Genomic DNA, 19,123 nt, shown 5'->3' with positions numbered 1-19,123 from the left:
CTTCAGAAACTCTTTGTAAGTTTTAGAAAATGCATTATGAGTGAAACTGGGGTAAAACGTATCTCTGAAACATCGTCCTGGAAAAGCATCCCGATTGCAATTGGAGCAAATGGACCTAAATATAACGATTTGATAAAGTTCGAGGAGTTAGACTCTTATAATGTGGTGAGTAGTTACTTTAGCATGCTTGCAAGTCTTGAGGTACTTTGCATAATATTAATATGCTATGGCAGGGGTCGGCAACCCCTGGCACGTGTGCCACAAGTGGCACGCGAGATGATTTTTCATGGCACGCCAAATTTTCATTGGATCACCAAGTCAACATAGTTGAAATTGATGTGTACATGAGGGATCTAACGTCTCAATTTTGCAATAGATTTCAAGATTTTCAACATTTTGGTTCAGTATTTTCATTTCTCATCAAGTCTGAGAGCAGCGAAGACTTGAACTTATCTGCATTTGAATGGTTGGACATCGAAGACTTCCAGATGCAGCTGATCGATTTCAAAGCATCCTTATTGTGGACATCAAAATTTGTTAAATTGCAGAAATCGCTGGAAACGATTGAAAACAAACAAACAAGCATTTTGACGTGCTGGAAATCTTTACCGGAGAAATTTAGCTGTCTCAAGAAGATGTCAATAGCTTTACTATCTGCATTTGGCTCCACTTATTTGTGTGAAGTGTGAACAAATACTTTCGCACATGAATTTTATTCTCAGTCCACATCGCAGCCGACTTACGGAAGGTCATTTGGAAGCATGTGTTCTACTTAAAGTGTCCAAATATAATCCTAATACTACAGAGCTAAGCAAGAAAAAGCAAGGACAAGGATCTCATTAAAAAGTGACTCTTATGACTGCATTCAATGTTTTCCAATAAAGTTAATAAAACAAATTTGTTTCTTGTCTGTTAACTCAGTCAACTTTACTGTTTAATTTTAACATCAGATAGTTGCCAGTACAAAACCAAACATACAAAAATGTTTGGCACGCGAGTTGTGGATATTTTGATATTATTCATAAACCGGCACACTGCATACAAAAGGTTGCCGACCCCTGTGCTATGGTATCACCAAATCCTTCACAGTCACCACTCCCAGTGCTTATATCTGAAAGAATAGCGATGATGTGTTGGTTACAATGGGCTTTATTATATATGGTGCAGTTTTTGTGTAACTAACAAAGCAGTGGTAAAAAATATCCAACTTTATTATGAAATTATTTTTATTGCTATGCTTGTACCGGTATGTTGCAGTGTTTCTAGTGTAGCTTGGTTATGACTATAACAAACACAGTTCAGCACTTTTTTTGTCAATTTTGGCGACATTTTTTCTTATTATCCATGCCGCTCTTGCACCCAAGTCGCAAAATGAAATCAATTTGTCTGTGTTGACAGAATAGATACTTCGGACGGAGCTGTTTGTTACCATTAAATCTTCCAGCTGTTATTATCATTTTTGCAGTGTGTTGGGTCAACAAGCAGATGAACTGTGCATCTTACTGGATATTATTTTTCAGGGCTCTCTTGTTGATGAGTTGCCGCAACAATCTTCCACTTTACCTTCTAAGCAGAAGAAAGTGCAAAGACTTCAAAGAAGAAATAAATTAAAGGCGTTATTAACATCTTCAAATGAAGAAGCAAACTTGCAAAAATCAAATTCTATGAAAAGAAAAGCTAAATTTAAATCTTTAGGTGCATTAAAGAATAAAGTCCCAAAAGTTGAAACTAAACTCGAGGTGCCAGTAATTGACGAAAATCCAACCAAGACTGTGCCTGAGATGGACATGAGTGAATGGAAAAATCTCTTCGTTCCAGAACTTGTGTTAAAAAGTTTAGCCAAGCTTGGTTTTGAAAAACCGCTTCCGATTCAAACCCAGGTATGTCCATGATGTTTTTGTCTTCGTATTAGCCGCTGGCATGTACGTTTTCTACCTCAACGTTGGCTGAAGGGCATATGCATATGAAGCCTTACACAGTTTTGTCATGTTGGTCATCTCGCTTAAGTGTGTTAGCTCGTGCTTTTCTGTCAGTAACGCCATACATGCCATGTTTGAGTGGTATAAAGGTAATTGTTACTGATGGATTTTAAATTACGATTTTGAATTTTCCAGGTTTGTCTTTCGGCTGTCATTTTGTGAACTCCATTAGCTGCTTTCGGGTGTCGTGATATTTATGTATATTCGAGCAAAGTTGGTTTTGTTTTCTTCAACAAATAAACAAATTTCATCACGTTGCATCGTCTGGATGCCAAGTCATAAAAGCGACTGTTGCAAAGCTTTAACCAACTTGTGCAGAAAAGCAGCCCTTTTTTGCATTGATTCAACGTCTACAAATGTTAAATCAATGTAAATAGGACCGATTATCTGACTGGGAACTTATCCAGGTTCTCCCGAGCGCGATACGTGACAAACGCGACATCCTCGGTGCTGCTGAGACCGGGAGTGGGAAGACTCTGGCCTTTGGGATTCCATTGATTCATCATTTGCTTGCTGACAAAGAACAAATGGCTTCCAGAACGACTACTGCATCTAAAGTAAATGATAAATCCAGTTAATTTATATTTCAAAAATTAAACCATGCTTGTAGAACTGTATTTCAAAAGTACTGAAAAATGTTTTCATAGTGCTGTTTTCATCTGAAAATTGTTTTCAAGATTAAACTTTTCCGAAGAAACAAGTTCTATTGCTCAACCTGGCTTTGTAAAAAGGAAAGAGCAAAAAGAAAATCATGGGATGACTGCAATCATAACAAGTGTATGAAATTGCCAGTTTTTAGCACAGGCGATACTTTTTAAAAGCAAAATGGTTGGAGTTAATATGACAAAAAATAAAATAAAGAGGCCAAAATGTAAAAAACTAAACTCATGTGTCGCAATTTGTTGGTCGCTTCTAACACAATATCCTGGGGATTGTGTGACTCACTCGTCAAACAGCACATCATAAATCACTGTTCAGTGTTTCGACCTGCAGAACATATGGATCTCATAGACCCTGATACGAAGACATTGCACTGGTTGCAAGTTTACAACAATTGGGAGATGTTGCCTGAATTGCTGCCTCATAAGCAAGTAGAAGAAGATGTTTCGCAAACGTTTCGAGAACTACTGTAGACTGATCACATTAAAAAAAAAGAAGATGAATAGAAGAACATGAAAACAGTTTTCAATACGTTTTCTGAAAATGAGTTTTTTATTTTATTTTAGGCTCTATTTTTTTCTATTAGGTATTTTCGAAGTTGCAGAATAGGGAGATATTTCCATACTAATTAAATCAAATATATATAGTTATTACTATCTGAATCCTTAACAGCCTGTGTCACCTACACGGATCATCAGAAGTTCTTATTCAAATAGAATCTAATTATGTAACTTATTATGTATATAATATGTAATATAATAATAATAATATATAATAATGATAAATATAATATATAATGTATATTATATAATAATAACATATTCTGTTACATATTAATTATGTATCCAAACTAATTATGTACAGTAAGTACACATGTTGTTTTCTTGCCTTAGGCAGAAGAGCCCGCCACTAAAGAAGATACCTTTAATGAGGATGACTACACGGATGACGATTTTGATGAGAATACCATCATGGTGGATGAAGATCAGGAGGACAATGCGAAGATTCTTCCTGCTCTTGTTCTCGCACCAACAAGAGAACTAGCGATACAGGCAAAGTCGCGTTTCAATTGCAGTTTAAACGTTCAGTTGATTGTTGATTATCGTTTCTTTTTTAACTGTCTCATCTGTGAAAGCATCTGAAAAAAAATTTCAGTTTGCTGTGTAGCTTCGTTGATCAATGTACTGGTCCGTTACCGATCGTGTTGCGCCAAACACTGCAAAATGTTCAATACCTATCATTCCGGTTAGGAACTCGACGTGGCTAAAACCAACTGGCTGCAAATAATCGAAAGTGTACAATAAAACAACCGTTGTTGTTTGTGTGCAGGTGTCTAGTCATCTCACCAATGCGGCGAAGTATACCGGGCTCCGAATGGTGGCTTTGGTGGGAGGGATGGCCCCGCAGAAGCAAGTCCGCCTGCTCAACAAACAACCTGATATCGTCATAGCAACGCCCGGCCGCTTGTGGGAAATGATCGAAACAGGTCTGGTTGGCATTTTCAAGATTTTGCTAAAACGTTTCAATATTTCTTAAGCATCATTTTTATATTCATGCATGTGAAGGGTTGAGATTGCAACTAAACAGGTTACAATTTTTTTCCGAAAGCGATTCTATCCTTCAAGTTTCAGAATTCAATGCATGACAAGCAGATTTATCTGAAAGTGGCTACTGTTGGCGCATCTGCCTCTGCAGGAACGTTTAACCCAAACCAAGTAATCACAACGACTGGTACAAACGTACTTTCATTCTCAGATGTTTAATTTCACAAGATAGAGATTTGAAATTTTCAACTTACTGAACTGAATTTCTATTACAAACTAGAACTGAGCAGCGTGATTGCCTGGTGGTGAAGGCGTTTTTGTGGAAAAAGGAGATGAAAAGCATTATTACAGTATTTCGTGCATCTGAAGCCCTGGCAGAAAAGACTGAACCTTTTGGCCCTGTTGCAATGCTCTAGTCTAGAGTTATTGATATAATTCTCTTAAGTTTCACAATATACAAGACAAAGTTGCAAACGTTTCCACTCTTTCTCCCACCAGGGCATGCGTACTTGCAGAGAATGCACAGACTACGCTATCTCGTTATCGATGAAGCTGACAGGATGCTGGAACGTGGCCACTTCGAAGATCTCAACAAGTTATTTGAGGCAATTAACATTAAAGAATCGTATAAAGTACGTCTCTAACGTGAAGTTATATGTTATCTGGATTAGCTACTCAGATTCAATAAACTGTGAATTTACCCAAACATAATTTGATTCGCTAAATAGGTTTTCTCCGACTTTATAATTTCTTTTCTTTTCATTATTTTAAACGCTTTCTTAAAATGTAAGTTAATTTCGGCGTTCATTCTTTTAACTATTAGATACTTCAATGAATACGGAAAAGTTTGGATGTTCATCAGGACAATTATCGTTGCTAGCACTAGTTGCAACGTTCATCTGATGAAATTGAAAGTAAAAGCAATAATAAACAGGATGTTATTGGCTCTGAGGGTACGCATTGTCATGGTGCGCGAAACGTCAGTGAAGCAATAAGCCACCCTGTTTATTCAATGACAGAAACGGGCAGACTGTGTTTATCAATGGTTCATGCAAGAGACTTGATACTTTTTTTGTTTTTTAAATTCACCAACGGCTGAATAGAACACTGTAACCTTTAAATCAGCCAGAGTGGGTTTGAAACTCCTCACAGGCCTTGCCCTCCAAGTCGTTAAATAACCTCCGAAACTACCGTGCTAGTAGTTTCGTCGCCATGTTTGGTCGCCGGTGTAACGGTCCAGGAGTGACAGCAGTTCAAGAGTTACCAGGGTTGCTAAATATAATTAAGTATTTTTTTATTAAAATAATTGAAATTTCTACTGCTCAAAAAGTTACATTGATAGTTTTAGGCATTAATTAATCTTAAATGAAAAGGTGTGCATTAGTTTGAGAGTAACTATTCAATTAAACTTAGTTGTAAAATTTTTGTTTATGTATTGCTTTCGGAAGGGCCGGGCAGTTCTGGTCATTTGTGGTCTGACGTCATTTCTAGACTGCCATGCTGCAGCAGCACGGTAACGTTTGGACTGCAGTAACTTCTGGACCGTTACACCGGCTTCCACAAGCCAACGTTTCTCCACTCTCGTTTGTACGTGACATTTTTTTTCTCTTGACTCGCTTTCGCAACCTTTTTTCACAAATATTCTTTCTATTAAAATAACTTTCAGTCACTGTGCTACGTGAAGTAACATAAGAGCGTAAAATTATTATCAAACAAATCTGATGAATTTTCGAGCTAACTGAAAAATTGCAACACATTGCACCAACCTTTACTGGTAACCAGCCATGGAAGGGACAATTCTTGGCTTCATCGGTGCCGTATTGCTTGTTAGTCTCACAGTTATAGTTAGTTGTCACAGAGGACATTTCTATATGATTTCTTTGTCGTTAATTGTAAGCAAGCTCAATAAAAGAGTTGGTGTGACATTTTGTAAGCAGTGACGAATATCGTTCGAATTGTATTTAAATGTAGCATCTTTTCTACGCAGAAGCGGCAGACATTTGTCTTTTCTGCCACTCTCACAACTGTGCACTTTGAGCCTGATCGAGCTCGTCTCAACTCCCAGCAAAGCAGACAGACTAAGGATGATAAGCTGGGCAAACTAATGAAGAAGATTGGAGTACGAAGCAAGCCATTAATCGTTGACCTTACCACGGTGAGCCTTCTCGTGTCTTCGACAACTCTACTTGAGCTGTTATTCAAACATTATGTGAACCCAGACAGCAAATCTGTCGTTTTTTACATTGATTCAACCTCTGCAGACGTTAAATCAATGTAAAAAACGACTGATTTGCTGTCTGGGGACAACTGCAAAGCACTGCCCTGATGAACAAAATGGCCTGTCTGAACCCTTATGCATGGGTTCAATACTCTGCTCTGTCACACCAAAGATATATTGAAATATGTTGTCGTGATGGCACAAACCGATTTGTTTAACTTTGCTCATGCAATGAAATGTTTAGAAAAAAATGACAGCGGAGAAATTGTCAGAAGCGAAGATATTTTGCAAGGATAACGAGAAAGATTATTATTTGTATTACTTCCTCAAGTCTTACCCTGGAAGAACATTGGTGAGTCATCAAAATTCTTTCTCAAATTCGATTTACGTTAGTTGATCCTGCTTAAGAGGATGTGCAAATGCTTTTGACATACCCACAAATCAAGAACCGCAATTAAAAATAACTTTAACAGTCTTCTATCAGCACCGCGTGGAAAGTACGTGACCAGCGTGCGATGTATCTAGTGTTTGATAGGTTAGCAGATGTATCTGTTCATGTACATTTTGCAAGACTTCAAATTTTGTAAAATTTAGGTATAAATTTCTTAAATCCTTGCTCGACCTTTGCCTTTTCAATTTGAATCATTTGGAAAGTTCCTCTTCGAAGCTACAATGCAGAACCCACTTGGAATTCTGGTGGCGTTGCAATTGCACTGGGATAGGGTGCGACAGTTGAAATTAATTAAAAATGATGTCTTGAGAGAGTGGACTGATGTCGAGAATATTGAAGAGTACTTGCGTGGTCACTGGTCATCGTCTGAGATGGGTTGGACAATGGACATCCTGAATGAACGAGAACAAGTTGACATAGGAGTTTGAAATAAGGTAGTGACTGGAAAAAGGAGAAAAGGAAGATTAAACAGGATGCATCTTGGTTGACAAAGTTGACATGAGAAAAAGAAACCTGAAAATTGAAGATTAGCAAGATGGAGGAGACGCTGCAGACAACTGGTCAACCCTGATATTTCAGGATGAAGACCAGGCTTCTTTGAAGCAAAATGGGTGATGATGGAGATACGACTATTTCCTTCAAGCCAGCAAAGATCGTAAATCTTGAATAAAAACAATAACCTCGTCGTGTCGCAATTCATTTATTTGTATTAGCACATCCCAAGACAGCAAATCAATCGGTTTTTACATTAATTCAACGTCTGCAGACGTTAAATCAATGTAAAAACCGATTGGTTTGCTGTCTGGGTAGTAGACCGACAATTGTTTACCAAAACGTCAGACACCTTCTCAGCCGCATGAACCAATTTTCTTTCCAGATATTCACGAACAGCATCGACTGTATATTCCGGCTGACCAGTTTATTCGACCTGCTGGGTTGTGAGCCTCTTCACATCCACGCCAAGATGCAACAGCGGCAAAGATTAAAGAATCTCGAGAGATTTCAGGCCAACCCGAATGCCTGCATGATCGCCAGTGATGTGGCTGCCAGAGGTAGTAATCCGCTATCTGAATATTTTGATGCACAATATGCAGAACAACCTAAGCACAGATAATTTGATATTGAAAATAGCTTTTATTTTCGGCACCTGTCGTTGTTTTTCTTTCTATGATCTGGGTTTAAGGACGGATTGATTATTTTTAGTTTAATTGTATATACTTATTATGAAATTAACTTTAATGTGCTTTTGATGGCTCAAAGCTTTTCAGCAACGTCTCAACTTTTTGGTGTTTCTTATGCAGGTTTAGATATCCCGGATGTTAGTCACGTGATACACTACCAAACGCCGCGAACAATGGAGAACTACATCCACCGTAGCGGGCGATCCGCTAGGTCAGGTGCGAAGCCGCGCTGTTGATATGAAGTGAATACGGTCGCTACACAGATTTGTTAAATAGAGATGGCTTAAGTATAATCGGTTTGCTTTAAAGTGAGGTCTAAACATTTGGACAAAATTATCGAAACAAATATGTTTTTCAAAACCGATCTTCCATTGTGCGACGAACCCATGTGTTGATGAAATAATTTTACTTCCAGGTAAAGAAGGTTTCTCTCTTGTCCTTGTCAGCTCGAACGAAATGAACTTTTACAAGCGAATATGTCGCTCCCTGAAGAAAGATGACGGTCTCCCTCAGTTTATTATTGACGATTCCTTTATGGCTGCCGTTAAGAAAAGGGTCAATATTGCGAAAGAGATTGATCTGCTGGCTCATAAACAAAAGAAGGTGACTGTGTTCGTTATTTGCTTGAGCTGAAACAGCAGGGCTGTGGAGTCGGGCCACAAATATGCGACTTCAACTCTTCGGTTCATAACTGGCCGGCTACAGACACGGTTATATCTCTCCGACTCCACAGCCCTGATAAATAGAGCAAGATGGTGGAGAGACGAAATGTCAACCTCTGGCCGTTCATTTCGGGTCCACGTCTTTTTGGCGCACACAGTTAGGCGCCGGTCAAATAGTCGCGCAGACTGTGGCGTCAGGATATTTAGGTGCGGAGCACTGTGGCGCCCGTTCATTTAGATGCTATTCCTAGTAAAGTCTGCAGATTGTATCAGCTCAGCTTTGGCAAAACCTAGTCGGGGTTTTGACAGAAAACTTAGTTACTCTTCAGTCTTCACTCAAGCCTACCACCCGCTTGAATATAGGCTACGGTATATTTTTTACTGATGTTTACTGTTAGTGTAGTTATTATTTGACTTAACTAACAGTGAACTCAGTCATGTTCGGAAGCTTGAATAATTTATTGATAAAGCTGTCGCCGACGCAAACCTGGACTAACAACAAGCAAATGCCGAACACGCGCATTAACAAAACAATATATTTTTCTGTTCAGAGTAACATTTTGTGTGAAAAGCATTGCCGGTTTAACCAGCACTCACGGAAGCCATGACATATTTTTCTGTTCAATATAACATTTTATGTGAAAAGCATTGCCCTACCTGCCAAGCTGATACAATCTGCAGACTTTACTAGGAATAGCACTTAAATGAACGGGCGCCACAGTGCTCCGCACCTAAGTATCCTGACGCCACAGTGTGCGCGCCTATTTGACCGGCGCCTAACTGTCTGCGCCTAAAAGACTTTCTCCCTTCATTTCGTTCTCGAACTTCCGACTGCATCGAAATCTTTAGCGTAATAAGAAGTGATCTTTGGATGTTGCAGATACGTTTGCACAATGATTGGTTCAGTAAAGCAGCGGAGGCTATGGACGTAGAGCTGGATGAGGGAACCTTGAAGAAGAACAGCAAAGAAGAGGAAGAGAAGATCCTCATCAAGGGAAAGAAGCAGCAACTGAAGACGTTGCTGACGAAGCCCATCTTTCCAAAGGGATTCTCAGGTGGTTTATTTTGTGTTGTCTCTGTAGAAAGCAGGGTTGCCATTGATCAAGGTCACTCTTTCGATTGCTCACCGGTCCAGTTATTGAAAGTCGCTTGCTTGTTGGAATTGTGTTGTTTTAACTGTTAGATAAAGTGACCTATGAGAGCGTTTTTGATGAACGCAGCAAGGTTTGTTTAAAATACACTTCTACAGCGCCAACCAGCGGAGGCTTAACGTCATTTTTTGGACCAGGTGAGTTTGCACAAGCGCTCTCATCTCCACCACTGCGTTTAACAGTGCAGTAATGTTTAAGATCATGACATGACATGCAAAGGGCATTCCCTGAAGGTGGGGGGGGGGGGTATTTCAGCAAGATCTTGCTCCATGTCATACATCCAAGCAAATGAAGAGAGTTTTTCATCAACTTAAGATAAACGTGCTAGATTGGCCTGGAAACTCTCCTGACCTCAACCTAATAGAAAAATCTCATAATAATAAATAACAAACTCATAAAGGCCATTATTCAAGTATGGTATAGAGACCCAGAAATGCAAAAAAATTTAAAAGCTTGTTGAATCGATCCCAAAGCGTGTGAAAGAATCGAGGTGGTGCTGAAGAATCGAGGTGGTCACACAAGTTATTAACACCAGGTTTTGAAATGTATTGTGTAAAATAAATAATAAACACGTTGAATAACTGAAATTGTATGCTTTTTCCTGCTTGAGTCAATTAATATGGACACGACTGTATATTGCGCTGTTTAACTCTAAAAAGGTTAATTTCTTCAACAACCGATATCACTGTCCAAAACCAAATCTTGTTTTCGTAACTTAAGCTTCCATAAATTTACAACATTTCTGGCGCTATTGAAGTTTTAAGTAATTTCCTTTTTTTATGCATTTGTTGCAAAAATAGATCTCGATTCCAAGACTGGCGAAACCAAGCTTGGTTGATAGTTTGTTGTATTTGTAAATATGCACAGAGAGAAACGACTCATGGACTTTGTCTTCTTCTTACTATGGTTTTAAACCGTGCAAAACATTGTTGGAACTTTATACATCTATTTATAAATTTTACTTTACATTTTCCAAAGGAACTTATTGATTTTAATTAGTTCTTGGAGACTTTTCCTGTTATAACTTGTTGCACAAGCATGAACTTTCAATGAAACGAAACTAACGAGACACCGTCGCTGGAACGTTCGACCGATCTAAATCCGTTCATCTAAATCCGTTCCACCATCCACCTAGTGTTTCGAAAATCAAACAATTTTAATGTTCAAGGCTAAAATTCCATTGAGTTTTCATTGAACTTCTGGACACCTCGCTTTTGTTTTCTTTGAACATGTCTTTGATGGATAAACCTTTAAAACTGACGATGAATTACCATCTCTTGATAGTTAGTTGTGTGAGCAAGGCCTTGCTTTTGTATGGCGCTGTTACTGCATACCTTGCTGAATTTGCTGTCCGGCTTTTGATCATTGATACGTCACTCAACTTGGTATCAAATTTTTAAAATGTCACCAATTTATCTTGTTTTAAACTTAAGGTTAAGATGTATTTGCTGCGACTTGATTCCAACTAATGAAGTCTTGGTATTTAAAAATGAAACTGCGCGCATGCGTGTAAAATAAAAATCATTCCTGAGTTTTGAAGTCGATCACAAGAAGTTGATTGCTTTTGAGATCGACGAAAATGTTAAGGCACTTTGAATTTCCTTTTTTTTGTTTTCGCATTACTTCATTTTATGCTTTCCAACGTGTATTTGAAGCAACAAATGAATCACGAGTAAACGTGGGTGAAACGCCACTTAAAGGTGGTCACGAAGAGTGACTTCCATGCTTTCTCATCCACTTAATCTAAATCTTCAATCACCAGATACGACAAAAAACAGGTATGGGAACGTTCAAATATTACGTAACGCTTTTTTTCCGAATTTTTGACCCCCCCTCCCCCATGTAACGCCAACGTAACGCTTTTTTCAATCCCCCCCTCCCCCATGTAACGCTTTTTCACTACGAATTCAGCACAAAAAACTACCATTCCGTACTCGAAAGCGTTACGTAACGTTTTGCTTGAACCCCCTCCCCCCCGATGTGACGCTAACGTAACGCTTTGCATAAACCCCCCCTCCCCCTCGAAGGCGTTACGTAATATTTGAACGTTCCCTATTCCAAATTTTATTTTAACCGAAGTTAGACGACTGCGCTGTTGAGACGATGCTTTGATTAAATTTGCACCTCTTTAGTGCCATCTATGTGGCTCTGGCAGTGTTGCCAGATTTTTTTAGTTGTACGTTTGTGTTTACGTCTTATAAGTTTAGACACTATTGCTGCTGCAACTGGGTGCGCAGTGTTCAATTTCTCTATGTGGTTGTGCCTTTCGCAAGCTTGTTCTTTGAAAGCGAGCTTTTTGTTTTAAAGGTTTCTTCGAAGCAATGCAATGGACTGGAAGTCGATGTTTCTTGTTCTAAATGGGATATAAATTTAGAATCACTTAGCAGGCATTTAATTTTCATCAAACCAACGTAATGTAACATCAGCATTGCGAACATGAAATATATTGATTCAACGTCTTCAGACAGTAGATTGATCTAAAAAAGCCCAAATTTGCTGGCTAGGGCAATGAAGCTGAGCTCAACATGACGTGGATGAAACGTCAGACGAGATGAAGTTTATTTGACTGGAAACGGCAACGTTAAAAATAACAGATTCCAATCATAGGCATAAAGCCTTTCTTTCCGTGCCTTAGGCTCAGATTTCTAGCAAAATTTCCGTTGTTTTCACAAATTACATGCAATATCACAAGGTAATAGTCTTTAATTCTTCATTTTGATGACCGGTGTGTATCTTCGCCTGCTTTACTGCGTCTTAATCTGAATTTAATGTTTTGGCCTTCAGACTGAAGTTCTTTTTTTAGCCTCCATTTGCACTGATAAACAAGGTTATTTGACGTTTATGAACGTTACGAATTCCTTGTGGGATATCTGATGACAACTTGGCTGTGATAACCTTCCCATTCTTTCTTAATGCCGGTGTTTTGTCATGGATGCTTAGCTTGTTTCCACTCCATAGTCCATAACCACGATATCGTTTCAGCAGCGAAATGATCAACAGGCCAGTCTAGTGATAACGCAAAATTTTCATTATTAATTCATTTTTCATTTCTGTTTCTTCTGTATAATCTTGTATTAGTTATTTTTGGCATTGTGTGGTTTTGAATTTGATTTAATGCTCAATCTCGAATCATCGAAATTCCGAAGCGTCTTTAGCCGATTGCTGAAAAAGTGAGATCAATGATAAATTTCCGCTGCATGTCGAGACAGAAATTTTTTTAAAGAAGCACTAATTGTTGAAATTTTACGGAAATTGTTTTGATTTGCTGAACAATGACCTGCAAAAGCTTAATCTCCTGTTCGATGACCAAATGCTACGATTGAAGACAGATAAACTGTTCACGGAAACCAGTAGCCGGTTAACTTTGCTTACCCTCGTGATGGCACCACTGTTGGGGCGTAGTTACAAATGGACCGGTATTAGAAATCGATCAACATTAGTCATGGATGATAAACACTTCGTAGAAACAAGAACAAGTTCTTGATACATGTCTCCATCATACTTTTATTTTTCAACCGCAATTGCAAGGTCTTTAAAAGGTGAAATTGGAAAATACACACTATGTCGGCCGGATAATCAATGTATAAGGGGACTGGTGTTTGTCTTGGACCAAACCTCCACCTGGCACGGCATGTGCCTGCACGGACCGATCATAAAAAATTGTTAGCTTTCAAAACGAAGCTTTTATCTTACAGACATTCGCATTAACGGCTTATTTTACAAACCGATCATAACTTACCAATGACATTATTGGCTCCCTAAGCAAGGCTCTCACAGATATTGGCATTAACGGCTTATTTTTACCTCCTTTTTTCTATGATTTATGTGTATTGTCAAATACTAATCTTTTGCGTATATTTGCCATCGGATCATGAAACACATTGTTGATACTTCATACTGTCTATCATTAGTTAGCTTTGGAAGAACTAATTTAGCTGTGATGTTTCTCCCGCAGTCATCCAGGCAGATGAGGGATTCCCAAGTCATGATGGCTTCCTCACTGCAATGGTGTTGTTTGATGTTTGTCTGTTTTTGCAAAAAAATTAGAACAAAAGCAGCTGTGATGCTTGTTGTATTAGACTGAGCCCACCATCGCGTGGGCTCACATGGACTCCACGCTATTACCATGACCCGATTGTATCAACGCTCAGGTCTTCAGATGTTTTGGACCGAATGACGTGGTAGTAACCAAGCATTGTGCTAATGACAATATCGAGTCAACAATTTTACGGATTTTTTTTTACAATTCGTTGAATGCTTCACGCGTCACAGGGTGTGGCAACTTTTTTGCCATTTTTCCAGCTGGGCTTTTTTTTCGGTCAAATGTCAGAAAAAAATATAGTCAATTCGGTCAAAATGTCCGAAAAAGGAAGTGCAAATTTTGGTTTGTATCAGCTACTTGAAAGGAAATATTTTCATCAGAAAAAATGACCGAAATAAATAAAAAATGACCAAATTGTTTCAAGTCATTTCGGACAAATGACCGAAAAGTCTCAGCCAAAAAAAACCCAGCTTTCCAGGCTGTTACCACCGATTAGCTGACTAACCGCCTGTAAACAATTGGTGGTAGGTTTGTCAACTAAAAATAGAAGTGCCGCACGTTGTTTATGTAAATTGGATGCAACTCGTCCCTGCATGTCTCAAAAGGGATCGTTTATTTTATTTTTTGCCTCCCGATGTCCTTCAGACTTTGGTTCAACATAGAATTTTGTTGCAGGCAAATATCTAACCCAAAGTGGAGACCTGCAACTACCTGGCCTGCCACAAAACTCGAAGATTAGAAATTTGAAAAAAAGAAAATCGAAAGGAAAAAGGTAAAATTTGAGATGTTTCTGAAAAGAAAACTTGAGTCATGCTATTTGACTTTTACCATCTTCTGGCGTAGACGTGTGAATCTCAAATCTTGACGCCACGACTTTACAATACGCTTTATAAATCTACACCATCAAATACTTATGTTCAGTCGCTCACTTGTTTGGATGGTTTCAAATTGCATTGAGGCGAGTTGTCAAATTTATGTTCCTGAACCGTCATATGGCTGATGTCATGATGCTTTGGCTGTTCCGGCAAAATTAGCTTTAAAATCAACCGCTGAATTAAATATTTAAAGCGTTATTCGTTTATACGGGAAACAACCTGTAAATAAATCGGTTTTTACATTAACTCAACGTCTGCAGAAGTTGAACCAATGCATGCAACGACTGGTTTGCTTGCAGAACGCGATCAGCAGGAAGAAGGCTTTGGTGTATCAAAATATGCAAAGCAACCTGTCCTGTTCTCCAGCCAGCAAATTAGTTCTCTTTTACATTGATTCAACGTCTACAGACGTTAAATCAATGTAAGAAAGAACTAATTTGCTGGCTTAAGCTTTGTCAACTTGAGCTCTTCTGGTGAAGACGGATATACCAACTTGTCTTGGGCATTTCCAAATCGTGTCCTACATCTTCTGGTCCAACAATAATTAATACCTCCCTTCCCGCATCGGACTGTTGCTGTCGTATATGGAAACAGCGTGATCATAACTAATTAATAGACCGCTATTTTTCTGCCTGCTGAGGATTTAATTGGGTTTCCGTCTCGCAAATACATCGTCACTTTAACGTCGTTTATCCTCCAATTGGTGGAGTTCTTAGATGTGGATGAGGCCGTTGGTTGATTTTCTACTTCAGACATAAATTTTCATCATTTTAACGTTTAAGTAACTTCTTAATTTTCTTTTCGTGGCATCACAAATGGAGTGGTCATGTCATTGTATGTTGTTTTTATTTAATGTCATCTTGATCCAGCATGCCATGCGCTGATCAGGCGTGTGACGTGTGCCCTCAAAACACTGGTAGTTGTTAGCGTTATTACTCAGAAAATAGTTGAATAAAATAATCTGACTGTGCAGTTAAATTCGTTTGTTTTTACATTTCTTGTTGAATTAGCGATTTACCATAAACTGTCCTTTTGCTTATCACCAAACAAAAGGAAAAGCGTCGCAATAGACAAAACCATCGGAATTTTTCATCATCACCGGTGGCAAGCTTTACATGTTATTTTTACGGCCGCGCCTGCCACTCACGCATTGTACTTTTTAGCTATAGAGAAGAGCTTGCAAATAGCGTGGCTTTTAAACTGCTATCTTCGTTTCGAAGTACTGGCATATTGCTTATATAACGGCTGATTTCTCTTCCATAAAACTTTATTATGAGTAAATTTACAATTATTTTTTATTAACTGTTGTTTGATGAACTTCCGAGTGGCCGTGTAGGTCAGGTGGGACCAATGCGCAGGTCAGGTGGGACCAATGGGCACGCTGACATGTCTTGGCAATTAATGACATACTTGAAGATGGACACAAGTAGAGGCTTCCTTGCCTTATTTCCATCATGTCTAAAAAATTGTCAAAATCAGTCGCGAACGCTGAACATGATCCTGAACTCTTATTTATAAAACAGCATATTACCTGATCCGACTAATCACATGTTTGCTCTATTGTTCAGTAGCTTTTCGTGTTAGGACGCATAGCTTATCAAAGGAAAGTTGAACCAAAGTCCACAACTGGGGTGGTCAACAAGTCAGCCTCCGCCAGTCCAACGTGTTCATTACAAGGACTGACCCTCAAGAAATGTGACGAACACATCCATTCCCATTTCATTTTAACGGATATACCTCAATCTACGTTTCTATCTATGAACGAAACGTGGGCGCAGTGTCTGACAATGGTTGCTTAATTATGTTTCGATGCGTCCTTTTATCTACCTCAGTACCTCATAACATTTGTGACGCTCTTACCAAAATAGATGTAAAAAAATATGATTAGAAACCCCGAGGACAATTTTATAGCCGGAAAAATAATATATTTTGTTAGTTTTCCTCCCATGCTGGTTTCCTGAGCCGGATGCTTTGTGATCGATATGTCAACCTTTTTATTCGTACCGTGTTTGTCCACCTCTAAAGTTTTGATATCTTTCAGGTAACTGATCATTTCCATCGTTGCCTAATGTCGTGGAAGTGGAGCCACAAAGGGAATGCAACTCGTAGATTAAATATGGTGTTCGAATCACGTGATCTCTGTGTGCGGAGACTCCAAATCCCGTTGTTTAGTGTTGCACAAAATGGCAGCTGGAAGGACGCCACTCTCGATGCACTGCTTGCAATGAGCAGCATTAACATGAGCAACAACTCTGGTGCTGTGGATAGTCTCGAAGCTGTGATAATCGTTAGACCATACATTTAGAGTTGTCCGAAAAGATCTCACAAGGAAGTCGTTTTCGTGCTTTTTATTCTCTTGCGCAACCGCCAGTAAATGTGCATGCGAGAAGATCTTTCGTTTTGTTGTGCAGTGTATTACGGATGTGAAGCTGAAAGAAAGGCCATCCCCAGAACGCAACACATTCGTTATATTCGCAGTTGCCAGGCGGGCATTATGGTCTGCGAAGACCTTCGGACGTAGTGGGAGCCTTTACATCGCGCAGCTCCTTTCCTTGAGGTTCCAATTAGGTTCTCGCTCACTGTGATTCAGACAGTTCTGTTGTCGTATTTAGGCTTACGTGCCGATCGTTGAAGATTTAGATTAAATGGAGGCCAGGAAGCCAGTCTTCGTGTCCGTCTTCTGGTTTGCCGCTAAGTGCCGAACCACAGCGTCATACCAGGGCTCTCTGCAATGTAGACTGTTGACGAATTCATAGAGTAGCGCGCTGCTGCCCAACTCTGATTAGAACAGAGCCCTTGATTAGATGTAGAAGAGCGTTGAGAGAATAAATTCATAATTAATCGGGCTATTGACCGGTAAGCCTAACAAATAAGCTAACAATATTTCACTCCTGTGGGAATTACCATGATATGTAAAATTATCTTCACAAACAATTAGAATAGAAAGCCTCTGCGATCATGATCTGAGAAGAGATGCAATGTGACGTGGTCGTGAACAAGAATGAGAAATTGTCTGGAGAAGCGTAAATAATAGATAGGTTAGTCGTCATATTTGCAAAACGATCTACCGTACAGAAAAAGCAAACATAGGCCTACATTGACAGACGTTTAATCTTCACTTGAAAAAAATTCTCACATTTTTATGGATAGTTTTGTCGGGATAGATGAGTGTGGGCAGGCGCGGATTTATGGGGGGGCCCGGGCCCCCCGAAATTTTGTGAAAAATTGTATGTTTCCGCATCAAATGGTTTGATATGCTTCTAAACAGCTGATATTAGTCCCTCGGCATCACAATTGATGAAAATGGTTGTTTTAATGTCTATTTTCTAGCATATCGTATATGTCGTAGTATCATTGTTCAATGTTCATATCTGTTTAGCTTTTTCTTTCTTTTTAATTGATTTTCAAATTTTCTGGCCCCCCCCCCGAAAAAAACTCTTAGATTCGCGCCTGAGTGTGGGCAAGGGGCATACCTCAGGACGTCATCAAGCACCAGCATGATGTTTATGTTTGGAAAGTATATCAATTCATCATCATATAACTTAAAGATAAAGCATATAGGATTATCAGTTTAATCGCTATTTGTAAATCACTGTTTTATGACGTCATTGCTGACGTCATCATTTTTCGAAGTCGGTACACAATTAATTAGATTTTCCTAATTATATTGAATCTGTTGACGCATAAATCATCTTTTTACAATAAGAATTATCTAAGTTATGACGTTTTCAAATCTCGTGAAAACAACTCCTTATTAAAAACAATGCATTTTCAAACCTCGAAAAAATCGCTTTAGGTACCTTTATAAATCGCGATTTTTGGAAATGAAGACGATGTCCGATCAAGCTCAAACTTTCAGGAATGTCGTTTTATGACTATTCGCAAGAAAGAAAGTTTGCAGCAATGAAATCGGAGAAAAAGTCCAAATTTCGACCCACCCTACTGATGATTAGGTTATCCTTGGACTGGGATAGCTTCTTTGCGAGCTTGATCCTGACCTTCGCATACTTGTAGAGACCTTAAACCACTGACACAGGCCCGGTTATCGAGATTGACAGAGTAAAGTTTCCGATAGTTGTTAAAATGTTGTTGCTGGGGAATTATTCCATCCACGAAATGCCGCTGCATAGAGAGCAGTTATTATGTGCGTTGCTTAAGCGCATACCCCGAGATCCGAACCAGCGCCGCTTGATCTACAAATATAGCCTACATCACTCTTTTGGGAAAAATGTCGAAACTATCATTTTGCTTCATAGTAGAATGATAGATTACCAATTATTTATTTATTTGCATCAGACAAGAACGTCCATATTCAAATTACAAAAAAATGAAAACACAGAAATTAATGGCATAGGTGACA

General features: G+C 38.9%; 1 protein-coding gene across 2 annotated transcripts; it reads left to right on the top strand.

The window, feature by feature from the left end:
* Positions 1-3: 3 nt before the first annotated feature.
* LOC145780844 (ATP-dependent RNA helicase DDX24-like) lies at positions 4-17,148 on the top strand. 2 transcript variants are annotated; one of them, XM_082592491.1, is made up of 14 exons: positions 4-165; positions 1,521-1,880; positions 2,387-2,509; positions 3,533-3,691; positions 3,969-4,125; positions 4,682-4,815; positions 6,171-6,338; positions 6,646-6,753; positions 7,730-7,904; positions 8,154-8,249; positions 8,449-8,636; positions 9,576-9,750; positions 14,564-14,660; positions 16,805-17,148. In XM_082592491.1, the coding sequence occupies exons 1-14, from the start codon at positions 37-39 to the stop codon at positions 16,806-16,808; spliced, it is 2,073 nt and encodes a 690-aa protein (XP_082448617.1). In that variant the 5' UTR covers positions 4-36; the 3' UTR covers positions 16,809-17,148. The 2 variants fall into 2 exon arrangements, with proteins under 2 accessions (XP_082448617.1, XP_082448616.1); XM_082592490.1 differs by having other exon boundaries at positions 2,387-2,536.
* Positions 17,149-19,123: the final 1,975 nt, after the last annotated feature.

Source organism: Aplidium turbinatum, chromosome 12 (assembly GCF_918807975.1).
Source record: "Aplidium turbinatum chromosome 12, kaAplTurb1.1, whole genome shotgun sequence".
NCBI lineage: Eukaryota > Metazoa > Chordata > Ascidiacea > Aplousobranchia > Polyclinidae > Aplidium > Aplidium turbinatum.
Note: the sequence above shows the minus strand (reverse complement) of the source record. Positions and strands in the feature narration are given on the sequence as shown.